Source organism: Hippocampus comes, unplaced genomic scaffold (genome assembly GCF_001891065.2).
Source record: "Hippocampus comes isolate QL1 unplaced genomic scaffold, H_comes_QL1_v1.1 scaffold86, whole genome shotgun sequence".
NCBI classification, from domain to species: domain Eukaryota; kingdom Metazoa; phylum Chordata; class Actinopteri; order Syngnathiformes; family Syngnathidae; genus Hippocampus; species Hippocampus comes.
In genome coordinates, this window is record NW_017805882.1 from 803,509 (window position 1) to 828,224 (window position 24,716).

At 43.7% G+C, this 24,716-nt stretch overlaps 1 protein-coding gene across 1 annotated transcript in view; it reads right to left on the minus strand.

The window, feature by feature from the left end:
• pkd1a (polycystic kidney disease 1a) overlaps positions 1–24,716 on the minus strand; it is a 64,476-nt gene that overhangs the window by 5,795 nt on the left and 33,965 nt on the right. The window contains 36 exon segments of the mRNA XM_019889215.1: positions 155–289; positions 1,224–1,514; positions 1,631–1,802; positions 2,659–2,766; positions 2,849–2,930; positions 3,028–3,158; positions 3,419–3,558; positions 3,644–3,838; positions 4,023–4,225; positions 4,678–4,793; positions 4,896–4,974; positions 5,796–6,004; positions 6,119–6,168; positions 6,336–6,446; positions 6,536–6,662; positions 8,698–8,908; positions 9,222–9,365; positions 9,452–9,622; positions 10,921–11,116; positions 11,196–11,460; positions 11,546–11,723; positions 12,181–12,496; positions 13,304–13,392; positions 13,532–13,861; positions 14,886–15,030; positions 15,153–15,305; positions 15,425–15,584; positions 16,523–16,739; positions 17,026–17,347; positions 17,784–17,924; positions 18,355–18,507; positions 19,564–19,714; positions 20,689–21,131; positions 21,242–21,541; positions 21,636–21,833; positions 22,004–24,627. Coding sequence (XP_019744774.1) covers positions 155–289; positions 1,224–1,514; positions 1,631–1,802; positions 2,659–2,766; positions 2,849–2,930; positions 3,028–3,158; positions 3,419–3,558; positions 3,644–3,838; positions 4,023–4,225; positions 4,678–4,793; positions 4,896–4,974; positions 5,796–6,004; positions 6,119–6,168; positions 6,336–6,446; positions 6,536–6,662; positions 8,698–8,908; positions 9,222–9,365; positions 9,452–9,622; positions 10,921–11,116; positions 11,196–11,460; positions 11,546–11,723; positions 12,181–12,496; positions 13,304–13,392; positions 13,532–13,861; positions 14,886–15,030; positions 15,153–15,305; positions 15,425–15,584; positions 16,523–16,739; positions 17,026–17,347; positions 17,784–17,924; positions 18,355–18,507; positions 19,564–19,714; positions 20,689–21,131; positions 21,242–21,541; positions 21,636–21,833; positions 22,004–24,627 — 9,056 coding nt within the window.

Consider the following 24,716-nt stretch of genomic DNA (forward strand, 5'->3'; position numbering starts at 1 on the left):
TTTAGCGTTTCAGACTTTGAAAAGAAAGTCCTCATGATAGTTGATTTCTTAAAAAAATGACCCAACTTTAACAGAAAGGCCATCAACCTTTATGTTCATATTAGGTTACAAACAACAGAGTTTAGCACAAGTATGAAGCAAAGCAGACACTGACCAGGTGTCCGGTGTGCGAGTACGCCAGCAGCAAGAGCAGGAGGGCCAGAGCGACGCCCAGCAGTTCCCAGACGGAGCGTCGCAGGGCTCGGCCAAACACGGCCCACTCTCGCAGGAAGCGCAACTGATGAGAGGCCTGCATGATTGCACACAGGGAATAAAATGTATTCAAGGAAATCTTCCAACTTGTTCGAAAGCATAGGCCTTTGACTTATGTCTGAATTCATTGCATCATATTAAATTAGCAGATGTCCGCGAGTTGCGCTGCAGCCTTCTCAAACTATTTATCACTGGTAAATTACTCATATGAAATATGAATGTTTATTTGGTACAAAGTAGCCGACTATCAGCTGTACTTGTTCTATTGACTAAATTGCCATTACCATATGTACCAATGTTTGAATTGAACATGCTTCCAAAACCCTGTTTCCACTAGGCAGTACTGTTTGATACAGTGTGTAATTGTGTTTGCAAAATTAAATGGTCCCTAATCAAATTTGACACACCCTTCCATTGTGGAAGCAACCGCAGCGGAGCATGTTGACATGTTTAGGGATAATGTTAGGTGTAAATGTACTAGCTGGCCACCGCAGAAAGCTAAGGGACGCCTGGGTATGCTACAGGGTCCCCCGATGCCCATTGAGAAATAATCAACTTTCACTGAATTGAAAACTCAAAATCAAATGACAATGGTCCATGAAGTACTATATTTGTCCTGCATATCATTACAAATGAGCAAAAAAAAAAAAAAAAAAACGCTTGGCCTACTCACATTGTAAAACAGCAGTATAAGACCCAGTCTACGTGCAACTAAGTCAAATCGGCCATCTAGCGGTGATTGCTGATATTACAACAAAACTACAGTTGACCCCTGCTTATTTGCAGTTAGGCAACTGTGGAGTGGCAGAGTTGCAGTTTTTTCCCTTGTTTTTAAATTCAGTTTTTTTTTTCAGACAGAAAATGTCCATATTTATCTCACATTGAAATTTACATTCCTGTTCCCATCCTAACTGTACTGACGACTTAATTATTGTCCTTAATATTCTTCTCTTCCGATGATTATTTCTTACCTTGAGCACCAATATAAAGAGTAGCAAGGCCGCCATGACTGTATATATCTGACTCTGTTTAGCGAGGGGATAGAAGTCTGTGAAGGCATCTCGTGGGTGACTGAGGTACAAGGCCCATTGCCGCTGGGCCATGACACACCGGCTCAGATGCAGGCCACATACAGATGCTGCCAGAGCCAGTTTACAGACACCCAAGAGCCTCCAGGTGGACAGCAGGTATGAGGAACCTTCTCGGAGGAAACCCCAAATCCCCCGTACCAGGAAATATAACACCAGGGCAAGAAGGACCATCTAGTAAACAGGAAAACAAATGACGTTGCATCACCCAAATGAGAATGAACGGGAATGTATTTGCATTCCACAAATTGGTTTGTCTGCTTGTAATGGAAAATGTTGTCGGTGGGTACCACTAAAAGAAGCTGCAGATCCAGTCCTGTGATTGGCCACAGAGTGACGATGATGAGGTCAAGGCTGGACTGAGCACGCTCAGAAACTGGGAACTCGAAGAGGAAAGAAAAGACTGCCAAGAGTTTTGTGTTGATGTTGTAGAGTGAGAACTCCACGAACAAAGCACGGCTCCTACAAGCAAACGTAGAGAAAAAAACGGAACAGAATTTATTGGAGTGTCAGTCATTTATTGCAAGTTAATTAAGTCCATCCTTCGTATCGCAATCCAAATACGGGAGGAGCAGGATAAAATAACTGTTAAGCCCATAGCTCATTTTTCAAGAACAAATAGTACCGTATTGGCTTGAATATAAGACGGTGTTTTTTGCATTGAAATAAGACTGAAAAAGTGGGGGTCGTCTTATATTCGGAGTCGAGACATTATACCCATTCACGACGCTAGATGGCGCCAGATACCATTGAAGCGAATGCTGAACTTGACTCCCCAGGCCAAAGCGAACCCCTGTCACGAAGAATAAAAATAAAAATACCGGTAGCACGAAGAAGAAAAATAAAAAATAGCGGTAACAAAGAAAAGAATATAACAGAAGAGATAACAGAAAATGGGGAAACGTAGCGACAATCTGGAGAAAAGTGGGTCGAAGATCGGCAAGGTTAACCGGCAGCTGAGCAGAAGTTATGATGTGATGTACATTTCAAAAACCAGAAGCCATTCATTTACGAATGTGACTGCACTTTAGTTTACATATTTAAATGTTCAGATATTAAGATTTGAATGAGGCAAAATAAAATGCTTTTTCTCTCAAATATATTGTTATAATCATTTGGTTCAGATGTACTGTAATTATTTTCTGTATAAAAATTATTCAAAAAGTCTTTTTTCAAACTTGAGTCTTGAAAAAGAGGGGATACGTCTTATAATCAGGGCCGTCTTATATTCGGGCCAATACGGTATTTGCTGAACTTAATTTTCTGTCTTGTTAAAAGGAACTTTAACTGTGGTTTAAAAACACAAGCATTCAGCCACCTGTGACCGAGCCAGTGTTGCCGTTGCAGCTGCTGCAGGGAGCTTGAGGCCTCCCCCAGACTTCTGTTCAGATGGATGACAAAGTCTGTGGCGTTCGTGAGTAGACTCCTAGCAGGACGAGAAACACATTTAGATGCTGAATAGGTCCTTCAAGGTAACTTGAACTTTCAACTTGCAATCCTTTCCCTACGCGTTAGTGTCTTCAACACCGGAAGATGTGATGCGAGGCCAGCCTCGTTCCCACCTGTCCCCAGGTCTGGAACCTGTTAGAACTTCAAGAATAGACAACAATATTCATTAATGTGCACATACTGCGTGGCCGGAGGGAATTTTTCAGATCATATGAAATGCAACATAAAGTCATCTCACCGTGCGTGTGGTGGATTTGTCGGAGTCTCATTGTGCCGAGTAAAACACTTCCGGTGTCTCCGAGGAGGACAGAGTCATTCAGAAGGCCGGGTAATAAGGATTTGTTCAGCCAAGTCAGAACATCATGGCGGCTAAATGACAGCGTAGGAGAGATTAGGAAATAAACACAATCAATGACAAGATTTTAGAAAGATAACAATCCTTTTTCACTTGACGAAATGTAACAATATTTTAATACTGTGGTTGCAATGATCTAATGTTCTAATATTTTGGAGACCTTATTTACTGAAGCTACACAAGAAGGGGAAAATCAGAAACGCCTGACGATTGATGAGCCATTCTACAGTACACTGCAGCCCAATATTGTTAAAAGGCAGAATCTTGATTTTACCTGCTGATGTTGTGGTACTCGGGTGTGTGTAGCACATGTTGCAACTGAGTATGCAGTCTCAAGCTGTGTGTGTCTTTGGCAGAGTCCGAATAGTTGAGAAGAAGAACCACCAACAAGAAGAACATGTAGACCAGGAAGTTCTGAAAATTCAAAAACAAACAAACAACTTTGGAAACACTGAGAGGACACCATGAATCGCATGTAATGCGTCTCTTGCTTGATTACCTTCAACATGGCGTGCAGCATGCGGACCTTGCGGGCCTGGTGCCGGTCCTGAGACAGAGCGTAGCCCTGAGGTGGCCGCACCCTGTGGACCCGCTGCACCACTCTCTCCACCATGGGGAACTCCACCAGCACATCCTGGTCCTCGGGACGCAGGCGACACACAAACACTGCATAATAGATGGCCTCGCACAATACCTGAGGGACAAACGTAAGAACGGAGTGAAACCTCTCATCTGAGCTTCAAAATGAGATACTTGAGCTGACACCAGGCCCCAATTTATTAATCTTGGATCGCTGTGAATCCAAACATGGGTGATGTAAAGTTTGAGTGGTTTAGGGCCACTTTTCAAAGCGACAAAGTTCACATTTTTCGTCTGACCTTTATTGGCTCCAACAGCAGGCAGGAGCAGAGGAAGCTGGCAAAGCAGGAGATGAGCCACATCATGGCAACTTTCTGATTGAATCCGTGAGCTGCCCAAATGGATACACTGTTGGCCATGGCAATCGCTGCCCAGCTCCCCCACAGGGCGGCGCGTCCGCACCAGGGAGGGAACCGTCTGGGACGACACACATCTGCCACAACTGGAGAAGCGCGGGGTCACACAAAAACACAATTGAATGCGCATCGCGCCTCTGACAAATATTTGACTTGTAGTCACAAGAGAAACAAGGCTTCGGAATTGTTTCAGCATCCAAGAGGAAACAACCCAAAGGTCAGAAGAATATCACAGTTCATTTTCATGATTTCTGAGACAAGGAATCTAAAAGCTATGGCAGGTATGATTAAGTCTGGCAGCACAGATTATATGGAGGAAAGACAAATTAAAACAAATGTAGATGCGACCAATGACAACTCTCTGTAACTCAGCTGGGAGGACGAATGATATACTAGCAAACGATATTTCTTTCTGTTGTCATGGTAGTTTGGGAACCCAAATAAAAAGTCCAATAAAGGGGAAAAAATAAAAAAATCAAACCTTGAAACATGCATACAGTATGTACTGTAGCACATGAACATACAAACTCACGCCTACCTGTATTGGAGGAAAAAGCAGTTCTCGGGGGTTCTCTTCTGACTGCATCCAGAGGAAGAGGGTCATTGATTTTCTGGAGAAGAATCACCTCTGTGTTGTCTTCTAAAATGCTCGAACTGAAACGAGGGCAAGGAAGAGAAATACAATTCAATAAAGAAGATTCTCAAAATGTCGAAGCAAAATATCTGGTGAATTACTCGCAGTCTATCGATACTTACAGATCAGCCATCTCGCTTTCTTCTGCTTGCGGAAAAAAGTTCTGCCCATCGCTAAGAATGTGTTTGATAAGGTCCTCATCTGCGAAGAAAAGCAACTGAACCTCAACGTGGACTCAAAGTTATGAAAACCTCAGGGCACACTGCGTCTAGTTTATCAATTTTTTTTTACAATCGAATCTCTTATCAGTAACTCCTGAGCTGCTTTCAAAACAAAACAAATAAAAAATGGACCACATAAAAATACATTTCAGGTCATCCTGTGCACGCCAATGCCATGTGCTGTAACTCTCAACTAAAATAATCAGAAGGCTGAGGAGTCAAAAATCATTTTCAGAAAACGTGGAGTCATAATGTAATCGACTAATACTTAATTTGATTCAGTTCATTAAAATGAGCTCACATCAGGCAATAACAGTGCATACTGTGATGTCATGCAAAAGGACACGCTAAGAGAAATACCCAAATAGGGAGGGGTTCTCTTTTATAAACAAGTGGACAAAACGTGCTTTTGGAAATTATTCCCCTTTAGCAGACGTTTCCCAAAATTTCTGTTTCCATGGACCAAAAAGCATTAAATGGGTCAACCAAGACTGGCCTAATGTTATGAACAAAAAAATGACAAGAATTATAGGAATGGTTGAAAACTGTAGGGTGTCACAATGAGAGCTGTGTTTAATATTTTGGTTATCTTAAGTGAGAGTCGACATTTTTGGGAACAACTTTTACTATGACAAAGTACCTTTCTACACTACACCAAACTACAATCACAATACTTGGTTGAAGCAATACCTCTCTTGAATATCAATAAAGCCTGAACATTATAACCTTTGAAGAGACAATTATTTCCATTGAACCATGTTAGGTACCTTGAACTTACAGGGCCGAGTGATCTGAGCTCACCTGAAGAAGTAAAACATTTGTGACGTTGCGCATCCTCGTCATCAGGGTCAAAAGTCATGTCTACACCAAGGTGCCTGCTCCCTTGGCCCCTCTTCAACCTCGGCAACCCTGCCCCATGCCCCGCCCCTCCCGTCTCAGACACATGACCCAATAGCTCGGGCCAGTCGATGTCATCTGTCTCCTCCTCCGCCATGCCCCAACTCTCCATACTGAAATACAGAGTGAGGCATTGACTGGCAGTGAATCGACACTCCATGTTTAGAGCATACCGGTGTTCACGTTTGAAATGAAAACGTTGGTGCTGCGCCAACAAAGTAACTGACCTTTTGGTGGAAGGCGTGGGCAAATCCACATTGGTTTCCTCAGAATTGGTCTGAGAAGGAAAGATTGAGACGAGAAGGAAAAGAGGTAATGAGCACAAGAAGCGTATTCCATGCTAGACTGAAATATTGATTTCCAAGAAAATGTAAATCAAACATTCGGCTCACTGAACAGCCGCAAATTATCAAATGATGTTCCCCACCCCCAACAAGAATCTACCTCGCCATCAAAGTAGAGGAAAGAACTTCCAGCCATGGAGTTGTCCAGGAAATAATCGATCTCCACTGACTCCTGGTCCCCTGGTGGAGGCACCTCCTTCACTGACACACACTAAACGTTTGCACAAGCAAAAGTAGAAAAGAGTCTGTTGATAGTATGTGTGAGATACTGTCGATGGGACCAGCTAATGCTATCATTACCTTGCTGCGGCTCATTCTGAAGAGTGTGAAGACGAGGAGGTAGACAGGGTAGGCGATCAGACATGTCACCACACCTGCTGCTACGGTCTCGCCGTTTAGTGAAGATGATTGCGCCACGACCAGAGGGCTGCAACAGAGAATCACAATTCTGTCCGTAGAACACACAAGGCATTTGTCTTCAGTAGTACAGACTACACTTGTATTATCAAAAACAAGCAAATACTCAACTCAACTGTATTTATAGAACACTTTAAAACAACCACGGCTGTATACAAAGTGCTGCACATGGAGCAAATAGCATACATACAACAATAAACAATAAAACAATAAATTCATAATGAAGACAGTAGAAAGCACAAAACAGTCAAACTAAGATCAAGTCTGAGTCATGCTGAGTCAAAAGCCAAAGAATACAAATGAGTTTTAAGACAGGTTTTAAAGATGGGCAGCAAGGGGGCTTGCCGAATGTTCAGCGGGAGGTCATTCCAAAGAGAGGGACCTTTGCTGGAAAAGACTCCTTTCCCTCTGAGCCTGTGCTTAGTTCTTGGTATCTCTAATAATAATAATAATAATAATAATAATAATAATAATAATAATTGCGCTGTTTTATCCATTTGACGTCCGCAGACCTCAGGCGCCGGGCAGGTGTGTAGGGGCGGAGGAGAGGTAAGGTGGAGCGAGGCCATTTATAGATTTGAAAACAAATAACAGGGTCTTAAAAATAAAATGGATAAGGAGCCAGTGAAGGGATGCCAGAGAAGGAGTTATGTGCTCCCTCTTACGAGTACCAGTCAAAAGGCGAGCAGCAGCATTCTGGACCTACTGGAGACGCTGAATGGAGGATTGGCTGACTCCAAAGTAAAGTGCATTACAGTAATCGTGATCCAGACGGGATGTGACGAAGGCATGAATGACTGTTTCAAAGTGCTCATGAGAAAGGAGAGGTTTTACTTTAGCCAGCTGCCTAAGATGAAAGAAGCTGGATTTAACAACGGCACCAATTTTTGATTTCCTCCAGGCAGGATAAAAGTGGCCTTCATGAGAAAGCGTCTTTTTTTTACTCAGTGGGACATAGATCTGATGCGATACGATAAACACGGACATGAACAAATAAGTACCGAAAGACTTTCTGTAATGTAAGGGTACCGTTGTGCAGTAGTACCACCAAGTGACAGCTGTGCGACAATGTGCAAAGTATCGAGCAGTGATAAGTGATCAGTGGTGGAAGCCAATACTATGACAGTTGTGGAGTTGGTGCAGATAACTGTTACATAACTTTTAAAGTGACAAGTTGCAGTAATGCTCTTCCAGAAGGGTGTGCAAAACAAGATTGCAAAGAGCCGCTATAGATTTGGGTTACTGTTTAGGGGGTTAATGGCTAGACGGAAGAAGCTGTTTGAATGTCTGCTGGATTTGGTGCGCATGGATCGGTAGCGTTTGCCTGAGGGGAGTAGCTGGAAAAAGTGGTGGGCAAGGTGTGGGCGGTCCAGGAGGATTTTCCGCGTCCTTGTCTTGGTTCTTACGGTGTGCAACAATGGCAACAAAATAGCAACAAGAGCGCTCGGCGAGAACAGACTTTGTTCCAGGCTTGAACAAAAGACCAACTTTAAAACCATGATGTTTTGCAATTTGTACAGATAGGTAGACAGAATTGAGAATTGCTGTTTAGAAATGTTGAGGATTATTCGAGAAATGTACCAAAGAGGCTGAGATAAACTGTCATGCGTCATGACAGAGTGCGACGCCTCACCCCAAAAAACACATTTTGCTGGGTGAGGTGGATTCTTTCATCTACGTCCAGTTAAATGCGTCAACCGAAATGCTGTGGTGAAAGGTAAATGTAACTTGATTTGACAGATGACTTCCTGACAATGCATGCGAATTTGGGCAATGCATACATCATTTCAGACAAGATTTGATCAATCAAAGTGAGTTTTCCTTTTGAAATCTTGATCAAGAGGTCATTTTGGGTTCTCATGAACATTCAATGGAAAGAAATTGGAAATACTCATTGAAACATCGAAAAAAAAAAAAAAAGTACACACGCACGCCCACAAAAAGTAAAAAGCAAACAAGCAGCACACTAAACCTAAAATGCCAAAACCTGAAACAGTAGCTGAACCACAGGACAGCACGAACAGTGTCTAAAAATGGGCACACACCTGACTCTCTTGTCCACCACAATGCTGTACCACAGCGTGTTGAAGGCCAAAAATAGCTGCAGCAACAAAGCACAGCATGTGGCTCTCTGCAAGCGAGTAAAGGGGCTGCGAGGGGGTTTTTCCCACAGCGACAGCCACAGGTGACTCTCACACAGCGCCCTCTGCAGCTCACACCGCAGGAGGCGGGGAAACCGGCGAAGCGATCCCTCCTCTGAAAAAAAACAACCCAGAAACAAATGTGGAGTCTAGAAACATCAGTGGTGAGCGGTCAGAGCCAGCAAGGTCTTCTCTGATGGCCTAAACAGTGCCAGAACCACTACATTCATCAACTAAATTATAATATTTTTCCATGAAACTGTATTCATTTATTCTCAACAGCTGCTCTCTTCATTTTGTAGGGTTTCTCTTTGCTGCACGGCTTCCATTAGTGTTTGTAGGGCTGGGTGATGTGACTGAAAAGTATCTCAAGATACGAGTATTTCATATTTCTTGTCCTATTTCTGTCTTGGGTTTAAGTCTATTACCTGAGGCCTCCACTTCCATTTCTAGGCGACCCTCAGTTTTGTCATTCTCTACGGACAGCCACTCATCAACCAGGAAGTAGTAACTGCTTCCCGTCTGTAAGTCCTTGACCAAGACGTACTGTAGCATCCACGCTGGGGACAAACCTGAGGGAAAGCGAATGATTTCCTGAAATGTAAGACAGCTTAACCATTTGTTACAGCAGGCATCTGTTTTTTTTTTTTTAAGTTACCCTTATTGTCATGCCAAATGCGTATTTTCCACACACTGCCCAGGCTGGTGTCTGTTGCAATATGGAAGATGTCGAGGGCGTTGCGTGTAAAGGCTCCCCTGCTGTCGAGATGGCGGTGTCCGGTGCGGCCCTCACGACCATACAGACTGATTCCTACATGAGCTGTTGTTCCTGAAATTGTAGACACAGCCACAACTATTAGAACGTTTTTCCACATGCCATATGTACACTCATATAATTATATATATATACTCATATAATAAAAAATAAATAAATAAAATTTTGCTGTAGACTGCAAATTTCCCCAGTGTGGGACAAATAACGGTTATCTTATCTTATCTTATCTTATCTTATCTTATCTTACAAGTGTGAATCAGAGTGTGGAAAGTTCACATGATGTTTAATGTTTGCCGCTTTAGAATTGAACACTGTTCAATTTGAGTACCGCGGCATTCGCCCACTTTGGTGTGTTTCATCCTTGAGCCCTCGGAGCATAACCACAATGAATGGGTCCGCTGCACATTGCTAAGAGCGGTGTGAAAAGGTCTTAAGGCTCCAGCGTTACCCATGGATGGCCTTGCCGTACACTACTGAAAAATAACATTCTGCTTTTCTTGTAGAAATCACAAATATATTTATGGACACATGCCTGCCCATAGACAATGGCAGCAGAAGAGGACTTACACTCAACAACGCAAACATTATTTTCTCGTTCTCATGAGAACCCGAAATTTTTCTTGTTACCATGAGAAAGTTTCTAATGAGAAACATATTTCTTCTTTTCCCCCTTGTCATTTTAGGGTCTCTGTACTTTTCAAACAAATTGTAAATATATTTGAATACACAACTGTAACTGCAAGCATCAAGTGTGTCAAAAATACTGTACGTATTGTATTGTCTGTGTCCAAGCATGTGCCTAGAAAATCTTGGGCCTGGTTGAGTGGCTATGTGATATCAAGGAGTCTTCATGTGAGTGCCTGGGTGACAGCTGTGACCGACAGCAGCTTCACTACCTAAGCTTTAACCCGCAATAATCACAAGTGTCCTTGGTTGTCTGTTGGTGCTATTTAATGTTTATTTGTTCATATTTATCTATTTATGTCTTTTATGCAGCTCGGGTTGCTGCCATTGTTTTCAGCGGTGTGTGTTTCAAACTACATGTTTGCACTGTGGTTGAGAGAGGAAAGTAATTTCATCTGTGCTCTATGTTGCACATAGAGCATATTTGACAATAAAACTAACTTGACTTCTGCATGAATGTGCTCCATTGTGTTTGTGTTTTGCTGTCGGGCGTTCGGTGAACAGCTAAAATGTGTATTGGCAACCGTGGCTCTCCATTTTCCACATGTGAGGGCATTACAGCAAATATACTGCAAAAACAAATATTGTAAGTCACTAAAAAAAAAAAAAAAAAAAAAGTCGATGTGGGCTGGACACTATGTAAAAGAAATACTTCATTCATAGCTTACCTGCCCCATGACTCCAGCCAGTTTTGACTTGAACCTCATATTTAAAGAGTCCATCAGTGCCACACAAGGGAACCACACCAGCCCGGCGCAAATCCATCTGATCTAATTTGTGCAAGATGGCAGCAGCAACAACATAACTGAGCAAGCCCAGCACGCACACCAGTAACACCACTAAACTTGGTGGGCCAGAGCGCTCCTGAAAAACATGAACAAAGTTACATTTTAATCTTCACCAAACATCAAGAATTGATGATTTTGTCGCATTGCATACTGACTGGCATTGTAAAGCTGACTGAATGAGGGGGTACAAAGAGGCCTGCTGCGAAGGCGGTGAGGTGTCTGGTGCGACAAACGGCTCTGCTGGCGTTGGTTTCTGCCAAGGGCACCATGCCGTCTGTTCGCCACTGCTTCTCGCTCTCGCTGAAGTACTGGCACAGTGAGGCAAACAGCCCCACCTCAAGATGAATGCCGGCAGACTGTGAGGTGGGGCTGCAGGGCGCGCTCACGTTGATAAAGTAGTCAAGGGTCGTGTCATACGTCCTGTGGAAAAGGCAGCAGAGACGTACGAACGGTCAATCTCATTTACAACCCTGTTTATCATGCACCTTTAATGAAGGGATCTTACTCGGGTGATAGGAAGAAAGTGTATTTCCTATGATCGACGCTTTGGTTTCGGGTCATACTGAGAGTGATACGTTTTCTGTCGGTGCAGTTGAATTCATTGGGCTGTTCATGTGAATGAAGGTAGGCTTCGATATATGGATCCTTGGAGTCTTCACCGCTCTCAGTTTTGCCCCCCTCATCTGGAGAAAGATACACTACATTGTAATTCAAACCAAATAAAAAAAGATTTCACATTGTTAAATTTTATTTTTTATAGGTTGGAATTATATTTTACAGGCATTTTATGTTGGAGATGCCCCTGCAAAAACAATTACTGTCCATGCTTCCATGTGTGTAATGTATGGTCAGGACAAAAATGTAAGCTATTCATTATTATGAATCAGGCATAGAAATTATTGACAAATAGCCTTTTGATTGACGTTTTTGGTTGTTATCTGCAAGGTTTGTGAAATGGGAAGTCACCAAATTTTTTAACTAAAAAGGTTCACCAGTCACATAAAAGCATTTACAGACAGCATTTTGCCAAGTAGAAACATTTTGGGCAAAAAGGGGCATCGACCTCTGTCTCTCTCGCTGAGATGCAGTGTACATGTGCCTGCTTACTCATAGTTAAAATATATAAAAGTGAGCAATGACCTTCCAAAGAGGTGAAGTTGAGTTGCACAAACAGTCCAGCCTGTCGGTTGTTGTTCCCTGTGATCACCCTGACGATGACAGAATCACACTGGCTGATGTTCACGGCTCCGGCCGTAGGCACACCTCCTGCAACTGAGGGATCTGTGCCTAGCTCTCCGCCAGTGCCATTGTTAATGGCAACAGTGATGGCGAGACTGTCATCCAGTCCGGAGATGGGAATCTGGGTGCCATTTTCAGTCCGGAACTCCATGGATGCCACCTCTGTGGAGACGGTGTAGTTGGCTATGTAGTTGAAGGGGAAGGGGTTGGACTCCAACTGTGGAGAGACAAAAAAAAAAAAGGGGGGGGGGTGTTCATGTAAGGAGAAATAATGACACCAGTTTACCCACAATGCTTAGTTTCCGGCCACCATATTTGAGGGCACGCATACAAATGGAAAACACAAAGAGAAGCCTTATCCATTGTTAGCGTTATTGGTTATCGGTCTACTTATGTCCAGCTTCCTAAAAAAGGTCCCCTTTATGACACTCGTGCATTACATTGACATTCGAAGTTGTTTTATAGGAAAACTGAAGCCAGTTTGTTCCCCGGAGTGCGCTATCACAACATCGTTAACTCATTCACTCCCAAAGACGTATTTAGATGTCTTTTCAGATGCCACACATTTAATCCCAGCACCTCATTTTATATTGACTGTACTTGAAAAGGGTCTGAATATGGCCAGCCATTTTCGGACCCTTTCAGACCCTTTTCATGTACAGTCATGTACAGTCAATATAAAATGAGGAGCTGGGATTAAATGTGTGGCATCTGAAAAGACATCTAAATACGTCTTTGGGAGTGAATGAGTTAATTACGTGATTGTAAAGAAGAGTGTCTACACTTGGGAAGACTTCGATGCTGTCAAGAGCCTGAAGTCTGATAATGACTTTTTGTCTGGATAGGTGAATGATGTTGGCTGCATTCAACAAAACGATCTTAACAGACAGAGCGACGATCTTGCCTCTGTTATCTAACTCACTCGACCACCTTCCCTCAAACATGGAAGCTTTTGCACAGGGCGAGGGTCTAGAGAGGACGTTGGTCTTTGCAAGTGTGCAGAGTTCATATTTACTGTACTAACCTGGAAGAGTAACTGCATGACGCTGTTCCCCGAAGCTGCCCTGCCAAGACTGCTGTTAAACGCCCTTGGGATCGAGAACCGCTGACACTCTAGAGGCAGACGAGATGGCGTGCGCGATCATGACACATTGATCCTGACAGTCCTCTTTACACTCGACAAAAATCTACAGACTGTTAGGTGATGTAAGCAGACATGACCCAATGGTCCACACTGAATAAACAGGCACACCTGGACTGCTGTTGCCATGGTAACAGAGCAGGCTCTGGGGGTCCGCCAGTTTTCCCGTGGCAGCTATCTCGGATCCCCTCAGCACAAGCGGTTCTTCATTCAGGACGCGGCCATGCATCAGGATAAGCATGAGGACCGAGGACAGGCTGTAGGCTTTGGCGGCCACTCGCAGTGGGTGTGGCTCTAAGGAGGAAGGGGAGGGGTCCAACTGGATACCGCCATGGTATGCACCAGACGAAGTCAACGGAGAAGTAGAGAAGACTGATGCGGAATCTACGTAGGCGGGTTGGAAGTAAGACGCTGACTGGCTGACTTGATGGATCAGATCACCTTTTGGAATATATGTGAGAAAAGAGAGCTGCAGAAGAAGTGGAGAGAATGGAATTCCGACCGCGGGGGTTGCTCAAATCTGCACCCGAAATCTAAGCCAAGACCACAATTTCTTTTTTCTATCTACATGTATTGTGGGATAAAGATCATGCTAAAGAAAAATCCACGAGTCAAATGAGTGGATGATTACATGTGATTTTCCATGTTGAATTGAGACTGACATACTCCACGTACCAAATAATTTACACCAGATTACATCATTCTCAGATTTTTATCAATAGTATATGTAAATGGAACTCAGCATAATTTTCAACTCGTCAACATGGCAGGTTAATTGTTGACTCTAAATTGTCCCTTGTTGCGACTGTGAGTGTGGATGGTTGCTTGTCTGTGTGTGCCCCTGCGATTGGCTGGCAACCGCCGACTGCCCGAAGACACCTGGGATGGGCTTCAGCACGCCCGTGACTCTTGTGAGGATAAACGGCTCATATAATGAATGGTTGGATGGACAACCTCCTAGTGCTGCAAAAGCAACCAATTACTATTTGCAGTTCTTTACAACCTATATAATGTTTTGAATCACTGCTATACATAATAATTTGGAACGTTGCATTAAAATTGTTAATTTTTTTTTCTAATTCCAATTTATTCTCAGTTGATGACTTGAAAATTATGCAGAGTGCCATCTGTCAAGGCTACCGGTATTGATAAAAATCTGAGAAAAAACACTTTTTGGAACGCGGTATCCCATAGGGGTTTTACCATTTTTTTACTTACTATATTATTAAAAAGTATATGTTGTCAGTCAAGGGAAACATCTTCGTATTACAACAAGGAAAAAAAATATGGATTAAAATCTGTACACAGGAAGAACCTGGCAGAAATCATTCTGGACAAAGCGATCTTGTCTTCTGATGGAAGCCCATTTCATAGTTTTTCATGACCTGCATGTCATTTACTGGCCAATCAGAATTTAATTAAATTTGTATTTACACATAATCCAAGCAAAGCAATCAAGACCTACCCATGATGTTCAGAATGTTGTCAGCTATCTCAGTTGGAGTCACCGTTCCCTGCTTGGTGTCATTTTGCAGAATCTCTAACATGGACTCAAGTTTGTTTAGTGTGCTGTTCTGACACTCCTCGCAGATGAACTCTCGACTCACCGCCTAAAAACAAAAACAACAACTACCAACTACTTCTTGTATGCTCTTTAAATTGTGACCTTCTTTCATTCTCAAAGCCTTTTTTTTCCCCCGTCTCGCCCTCTTCAGACAAAAACGATACTCACTGTACACTGTGCCAGCGCGGCAGAAGTTTGCTGAATGTCATTAACAGTATTCAGATCCAGTGCGGTCAGCGCCCTGGTAATGTTGCTGCGGACTCTGACTCGGTAAACGCGCTCCGCTAGAGACACCCGAGTTGACTCCCGGCTCTGCTCGTACTGTTCCAACATAGAATCAAGAATTCGTTCAGGTTTTGACATATAGGGATTGTGGTCAAGTAATGAATTGAACTGGTGCATGCATACATTCGCGTTTTAATGTTTTAGGCCTCTCCTACCTCATTCAGAACAGTTATAAGAGCCAAGGATAGCTCCCTGACCCTCTGGGAGTCTCCTTGCTCCAGTAGCTGTTTAAGTCTGCTGTCAGTCAGCTCAGCCAGCCAATGAGGAAGACTACTGTACACAGCCGGTGGATCAGGCAGCATGACCTCAAGTGACCTGTGCACAAACACAAAGTGATGAATAGTTTATCTTATTAGTTGTTGCTTTTATTCATGACTTGACATTTGTTGAAAGTGTTATTTATAGTGCGGATGAAAGTCTTTTATGTGATTGCTAGCTTCACCAAGATCATCTGAACAATATATTCTTTTCTTGAACAATTTGCCTGGTTTCCACAAACACTTCCAATTGTACCACTTGAAACTTCATTTTTCGCTCCCAAATTTTGCATGGTGAAAACCACGAGAGTTACCTAAAGTGAAACTCCCTCTTTTTAAACCATCAGTCTCAAACACTTGTTGCCAACTGGACACGCATTCTGTTTGAGTAAGTGATCATGCAATTTTGTATCTGCTATTTGGGATCTTAGTAAATAAGGTCCCCGGTCAGCAGACCTACGTAAGGTGCGGGTTAACCACTACAAGTGATTCTCACGCACCAAGCCCCCTTTGCACATTATGTGGCAACAGGTTTGCAAATAAGGCAACAAAGCCATCAAAATTGCCATCAAATTTGGAGATGAGACAAAAGTAACAAACTTCAGGTGTCGTTCATTAAACCCACGTTGGGATGTGCCCGTTGAAGAGAAACAAGCGTAGGACTTACCCTAATGCTATGCTAGTTTAAGTGGAGGTCGCATTATCTGACGGAGCCACTGACCACAAGTTGGTGAATTGAATGCAGCAAAAACCGTTTGTTCTGATGGCATTAAGCACCATTTCAGACTTTCAGTCTTTCATTGTACATGCACAGCTTGAAATGTACCTTTTCCTCAATGCACGATGCAAACTAAAAAGAGAAATGCCTGGTCAAATTTATCAAGCTAATTGGTGTGAAAGCAACAATGATAGATTTGAAAAAAATCGGTGACACCTTGGGAGACTAAAAGGGACAATGGAGTGTCATTATTTTCAATGCCAAATTCACTTCATTACTTGTTGAGGGCTGTGATCGATGCTCCCTGAAGATCCTCCACTGTGATAGACACAGCTACGCGGTGTCGAGCCGAGCTGAAGCCCGGAGGAAGGAAAGCCGAATGCTCTGGACTGCTGCCTTTATAAACACAGAATTCCTCACAGTAGTCTTCCTTGCAGCGAGTCACCAACAAACTGTAGAGCAAAGGTGTCTCAGAGACTCCCCGATCACTGTAACCTGGTGGTAGGAAGGGATTGGGATTGGTTGACAGGTTGCATGATATCAAGAATTACAGATTAACAAAATAAACAAAACAAACAAGTCAGCATGTGCTGAAGGGGTTTCTCAAGTTTCTCCAAATCAAATTCAACTAGGCTGCCTTAATTGGAGCATGGCCTTGCTTTAGCTTTCTGCTGTGGGGCACACTCATGCGAGAACACAACAGGGCCTTACCTTAACTGTCCCACAAGGTTAGTCAACTAAAAACCAAGAGTGACGTGATGGAGTTGTGTAAAGCATGTACCTGAGCAGTTGAAGTGTACTCTGTCCAGCAGCGTTCGAATGGTCCAACCGCCACTGTCTGCCTCTCCAATGTCCCCTCCTGCCTCCCCTCCGGCTCTCAGGTGACACTCCCCGCCAGCCGGAGGCATGTTGTGGTGTAACGTGATGGAGGCGGCGCCCTCACCGTCCAGTGTGTCATCGGTTACGTGCAGGGTGAAAATGTACGAGTCTCCGTGGCGAAGGACACCCTGACGCAGCACCAGGTTCATGCAGTCATTTCCGGTGGTGGTCGAGGAGGAGTCCAGGATCAGAGTCTCGTTCTGCAGCGTCGTGGCGGTCCATCTCTGATAAAGAGAGAAAATTTAGTTTTGTGGGCTTCAGATTTGAACGTCACACTGGATTCAACTGCATTTCCATTGTTACAACTTCGATAAAATGCACGCCAGAGACAATGAGTTTGGAAGTTCAGCTAAGCCACATAAACACATCCAGCTGCTAAATCCACTCGAGCACCAAGTGACTCGGCTCGTATTTGGTCTGTTCTTTTTGTTTTCCACTTTTAGTAAAGGATGTAACTTATTCCCCCTCTCTACTTATACAATGACCTCAGTCTCACACCCACTCACTAATACCTGCAACAGAAAAGTCAAAATATCGGAGGAGGAGGAAGACGCTGGAAATAACGACCTCACTATTGTCTGTGCGTAGTGGTGACCTCATCTCACTGAATCGCGGGACTGTGATAGTCTGTGTGTTCCAATGTGGCTTGTGTGTTTTTACCCCGCGGTGAAAGCCCTGGCAGTTCGTGCAGGTTCCTCGGAGGTAGACATAGGAGTTCTGGCTGACTTCGTAGATGGACTGTGCCCTACAGGACACACACTCCAGATATACCATGGGAATGTGACCGCTCTGGACGAGCACCTGTCGTCACACATACACATGCACGCACGCACACAGATAAACACAAACGTTTGTGAGCTATACTGGAACCAAACCATCCAATAAATCACATCACAATAATCACTCTGGTCCGCCGTTTCCTGAAAGCCCGCTCGTGAATAAGTGAAATTAAAGAATCTTCAAATATGCTACACGTTATGGCTCGAAAACAATAAGCAGGATTAGTAGGATTTTTTTGACGACAGACTATCATCAACACACAGGAATTTGGGCTCTAACCGTAATATTCATGATGGTCAAAGTCTACCTAAGTTGTTCCTAAAGAATGGACTACTGCAGGCCAGGCTTTATTCTTATTGCTAACGTGCATTTTAATGTGCACGTGCTTCAATTATGCTTGCTTTTAGAAAGGACCACAGGAAGGACGCGCTTATACAAGGTGCGCACTCACAGTTTGTGTGGTAGACGCCGGTGACATTCCATCTTTGCTGATAGACAGTTTGAAAGTGTATTCAACGTCTGCCTCTAACTCAGAGCCAGAAATTCCGAGGACCGGACCGCTGGAGCCCAAGCCAAAGTTCAGGCTGGAGCAGTGCTCTGGACCCTTGCAGAAAGAGATTTGGGTGGAAGAGGAGTTCAGTTTTCAGAAAACTCTGACAACTACATCCCTGTAATGTTTGTACGTGTTAATTAGAAGAAGAGATGTATACAGTCAATGATGGCTACTGTATCAGCATGAGAAAGACTCAGTTGAATAACCCTTGAAATGCCTGCCTAATTTGGAATGCAACACACACACACACACACACACACACACACACACACACACACACACACACACACACACACACACACACACACGCATGTGCGCGCGCACGCACACACACACACATTCTGGAAACACCCATTCTCCCGGGTCTTATATTGCATGCTGGACGAAGAAGTGTTGAGAGTGGAAAAAGCAAAATGAATTCACACTCACTACACAAAAACACAAAAGACTGAAATGTGTTCGGAATTGTAAATCCTTCTTTACTTCCTTCAATGCTCAGAACTAATTATTCTTAATTTTTAGAACTTTTCCAGAGCTGTAAATGATCAAACTACAGAACATCTTATAAATTTACTGTTATAAAGTGTCATGGAGATATTTTCTGTGTAACTCCCTAACCATGAGATTAAAGTCAAATATACAGAAGAGTTTTAAAAAGGCAAAAAAAAAAAAAAAAAAAGAATCACTATGTTAATCTTACTTTAAAAAAATAATTACTAGGATAAATATTATTACTTAAGCGTGCAACAGAAAATTTTCTAATTTTCTCAAAAGAATATTTAGATAGGTGAATATGGGTGCTGATTTGATGAAGCCCAGTTTAAATGCTCCAAAGAACATTAGGGACATATGAATATAAATGAAGCAATCACAATTGAGCTACTTAATTAAACTGAAGGCTCAAGGTAAGACGGTTCCGAGTTTATTTATTGGGCATGAATGAAATTCAATCAGCATGCCATCTCCAACTCTGATAAACCGACAATACGAATGCTATTTTATGACAACATTTGAGGGTGGACATGCCGATGACCACAATAACTATGGCATTTTATCACAATAATTGAACAAAGTTAAAAGTATGCCCTTTTGCATGCTTAATCTCACCTTTGATGTGCTTTGGCAATCCCAATGGTAGTGGAGTAGTGACTGGCTTTCTGGGTCCATATTGGGATCATAAGACTGCTCTGCACTGAGCTGGAGGTCCTGGGTCCTCGACCACACCCTGTAGGTGCCACCCTCTATGATGGGCATTAGCCTGTGAGAGAACAGTGGGGGAGATAAAAATGACATAAAATGGCATGCTTTCTTCATCTTTTCCTCAGATTACAGTTTGGCTATCAGATGTTACTGAATATCAGAGGAAAGGGCAGAAGGTAATATTACTGACTGAGAAGCACATACATTTGGATGCCAAAGGATTATTTTTAGAAAAAATAAATATTAAATGTTACATCCGGGTTAGTTGGTGAGGTATCTCCAATCTGTGCATTTCATTCAACAGTGGCAGGTATCCAACACAATATCAGATTTTCAGACACATTTGAAAGGGGCCGGATTCCCATCCGTGTACACCCTTGTTTCCTCTTTACGATGAATATTCTAATTGTTATCTGGCGAGCAAAATCAATCAATAAATAAATTAAAGAAAAATGGTGTCACTTGTACAATGCATGTAAATTCAGTCCAAAATGGTCAGTGTTGAAGAGGTCATCTATGGGTAATCTGTAGTTTTGGTTTTCTCTGTGTATCGCTCATTATTTGTCAGTGCGCAACACATACCGCCGCAAAACTTTCATACGTAGCGCAACTGGCCTCTCGCTCTTTCTCTCTCTGTCTCTCGCCCCTGAAAAGGGCGGCACACGCAAGGGACTGTTTTTCTTAGTTTCTGTTTTAACCATTTTAGTCAAGGATAGGTGAAGGTTTCCACAGTTATGAAATGTATGTGGAAGTAAAACAAATCCCGTCTGTTTTCAAGACATTGAAAGTGCTCCAGTGGGTTTATAAAACCTTTTTTAAAAGCTTGAAACTATGGCCTACTTTAATTTCTGAGATACAGTATCGATCGAAATTTTAAATCCTTTCGGCAATTTTGGAGTGAATTTTGTACTTACATAGGTTTGTATGAATCGCGATTAAAAATTATTTACTAATACTATTTTTATGCACCCCACATACAGTATGACCGCCGATCACTCAACAAGAAGTGGCCTAAAACGTGTTTTCACTGACCTGGCAGCCATCACGCTAAGTTGCAGACACGCTGCTTTCCTCAGTGGCACGCCTTCATATGACAGAGAAAACACCAAAGTGTAGTTGCCCGGAGCCAACGCCATCTTGGGCAATGACAGTTGTAGCCGTCGCACATCCACTTCCACTGGGAGGAGGATTTCTCTCTCAAGGGATTGCTGAAAGGGTTCAGTCAAGACCCCGGAGGGAAGAAGGTGGTCACTATTATCACAGGACGGTGTTGTGACGACTTGCCACAAGTACTGTGCTCCATATATAATACAGCCTTTCAGGTCCACAGTGGCCTCAACAAAAGTGGGCTGGGATCTCCAGATGGCAAGGCGGGGAGCTTGAATGACTTGTACCTCTGGTTCCTCACACTCCAGTACACTGATGTTTACTTCGACCTGGGCCAAAACCCAGCTCACCAGATTACTACAGTTCACCTGGCAGAGGAAAAAAAAAACCTGGTGAGTACAAATACCAAGCAGATCTGAAACATTCTTTAAAAAAACTACGCATATAATCATTGCCCTATCCATTTTAATAGACATACTTGGACCACGTAGTTTCCTGGGTTCTTGTAGTCATGGCCCACAGTTGTGGTGTTGGTGTGAACTGGGGAAGAGCCGTCATTAAAGTCCCAGACGCACTCCAGAGGATTAGATCTGGGCGTGACAGAAGCCACCAGAGTGATAGTTTTATTGACCAAAGTGTCCTGAGGTGTTGCATAAAGGACTGCGGCCGTCAGAAGGTTCTGCACAAGGATGTGTTTGGTGATGTTCTGGGCATGCAATGCATTGAAGGCCTTCAGGTAAATGGTCAATAAACCCGCTTCTTCTGGTATGTAGGCGAACTGGTTTGTGGGATGAGACAGTGAGAAACATCACAGTTTGTTGTGATGGCAGGATTATCATCATCATGACAATGTAGATGAAACACTTTTTTACCTCTTTGCCAATATGTGATGTCTTGTGGAGGTGGTGCAGGTCAAAGGTCCAGAGAAAACTAACAGGTTTACCCGTCATGATGCTGGCCGAAAATAATCTCTTCACTCCAACAGGGATTGCTGCACAGCTTCCTTGGATGGATAATCCACGTACTGGCTCCATCACCTCAACTTGGAGGTGTCGCCTCTTGAAACTTACCTGGGTAAGTACAAAAGTATTATAAGGGACTCTTCTTATTTATGGCAATCTTGAAAATGTGCTACTATAAAGTCTGTTACAATCTCTAGACCTTGAACCGGATAAGAAAAAGAGAATAACAAAAGATTTTTGCAATGGCGCTATTTTGTTTTTGACTGAGTTGCTCTTACCTGATTGTGAGCAGTGAGGTTGACCATGTAGGTGTCTACCCTGGTGAATACGTGCACATAGGTTTGGTTGAGTTGCGGAGTAACAGTGGCATCTCCGCTGATGCTCAGGATGAGATCAACATCCGAGCCTGCTGCCATAGAAATGGTGAACTCCACCCTCTCCCCGACCACTGCGATCTTTTTACTTGCCCGCAACTCCAACCCCTGAATCTTGTCCTGAACAAAGAACTCCTTTGAAACCATTTGCTCACTGATATCGTTGGTGGCATTCAGGGTAACAATGGCTGTTTTTGGCTCCTGGAACACCACTGATGTGTTTTGTCCTGTTTCTGTTGTTCCATCAAGCATCCATGTCCATGTCACATTGGTCCCTCTTGCTACTTCCCCGTAGAGTATGACAGGGACCCCTGTTGCTGTGTAACTCTGCTCAGTCACATCGACTGCTGTGAAACCAAGCCCAGAGATGACCTCCTGGACATCGATTCTCTCAGACACCAGCTCGGAGCTAACTTCATTGAAGACCTCCACGGTCACTAGATATAGCCCTGGACTCGGAAACGTGTGAGTATTCCAGGGCTCTTTCCACTGCAGCGTATTTCCATTCACAAACCAGCGATATTGCAGGTCGGAGCCCTCCAAAGTGGAAACGGACAGATTAGTATGAGCATTGACAGCAACGGGGTTGTTGCTGATCTGCAGATACACTCCTCCAGCTGGCTCTAAGAAGTGGACTGTTCTGTTGACGGACAGCTGGCCCAGCAGGTTAGCTGCTCGAAGAAAGATAACACACGGCCCCGGAGTGGAGAAATTGACCTCCACACTCTTGCCACTGATGTTGAATCTTGAGCTCGCGGGATCTAGCTTACTGATGATGTTCCAAGTAAAAGTCATGTTGGTTCCTTCTTTTAAGCCTGCATGAAGGTGGAGAACACGGTTTGTAGCAAAGCAGCAACCATCCACTCCTGTGTCTCCACCTACTCCCATCTCCTCCTCGACTAAAATATGGAGCCCCTCTAATTCACGTTGGACAAACAGGAAGATACTAGCTTGGGCCGTCCCTATGTCATTTTCTGCCGTCACGATGATGTTGAAAGTGCCAACGGAGCGGAAGGTGTAGAACATGGTGTGGGTCCCTGGAATAGAGGTGCAGCGGTCGCACAAGATCCAGGAAAACCGGACATCATCTCCCTCCACAAGATGAGCCTCAAAGTGGACTGAGGCATTCAGAGGAACATTGATTAGGCTAGCATTGACAGTTAACCCACGAATTGGCGAGAGCACAACAACAGGTAGAATACTGTAATTCCTGCTGACCAAGTTGGTTGCTGTCAGCGTGATGTTGTAGTTTCCAGAGAGGTTGTAGGTGTAGGGGACACTGTGCCCCTCAAAGAGGTTCCCGTCTCCAAAGTTCCATGTGTGAGTGACATCAGGCGATGAGACAGGGGTTGTGAAAAAATAGGGTTCCCTAAGTATGAGGTTATTGTGCTTAGTGCCATTATGTAGAATAAGAATGGGCCCTATGGTCATCTGAACCTCAACCAGAACACTAGAATTTCTTGTGGAGATGTTATTGGAGACAGTCACCATCACGATGTAACGACCTGGATTTTTATAGGTTGTTAGGACATTGTCTGAGCCATGAGTCAGCAGAGGTTGTTCAACTGTACCCAAGTTCCACTGATATCTGTAGGTATATTCTGGCTCGGCTCTGACCTGCAACCGAATCTCTTCTCCGACAGCATAGTGTGTTTTCTCCAGGGTTAGGTTGATGCTGGTTAAGGCTGGCTCTACGCACACCCATTTGAAGAAGTGTGCTTTGGAAGCCTTGTTGATTCCACTCGAAAGATTAAGAGAAAGGTGGTAATTCCCGCTTGTCTTGTAGGTGTGTGAGACTCTGGGGTTCCCGAGGTGTGTCTCGTTAGGGCTTCCATCTCCAAAGCTCCATTCGTAGAGGCTAGCTGAGACATTGCCAGACACCCACGTATCAAAGTTGATCGGGGTCCTTTCTTGGACACATCCGGAAGGCTCTATCTCGATAACTCGGAACACGTAGACCTGCACTGTAAGCAGTGTCCAGCCAGAGCTCACAGCATTTGCAGCAGTCACATTCACTGTGTAGTTGCCATCTTGAGCATAGCTGTGTGACACGTGGGGTTCAGATGTAGTGTAACTGCTGCCATCACCCATAGAGAATGTCCATGTGATATTATTACCTGCCGCAAGGCGTGCTTTCACCACAGTAGGACTGTGAAGTTCTGAGGGAGAGGAGCTTTCGGCTGTTAACTCCTCTATCTCTTCAAATACGAACACCTCAGCACAGGCCCTGGTGAAGCTGATGGTGTTATTTACGGACACGCACGCATTAAAGGCACCGCTGCGTGTGTATGTGTGTGCCACTCGCCGACCTTGAGACTGAGCTGTATCATCCCCAAAGTTCCACTCGTAGTGAATGCCGTAGGGTGAGGGCAATGGGTGAGCTTCAAAATCAGCTGATTTGGTAGCAAGGAGAAGTCGTGGCTCTGTTTGTATATCGACCCGAGTGAGGATGCTGTAGACGCTCATGTTTATGCTCTGACTTTTGTTCTCATAACGATTGGACACTGAGACCAGTGCCGTGTATATTCCTGGAGAGACAAAATAAAAAGAATGGATAAAATATGAATTTGAATATCAATCAAAGGCTTCACGCAGTACGACTTCTGTCCGAAAGAAA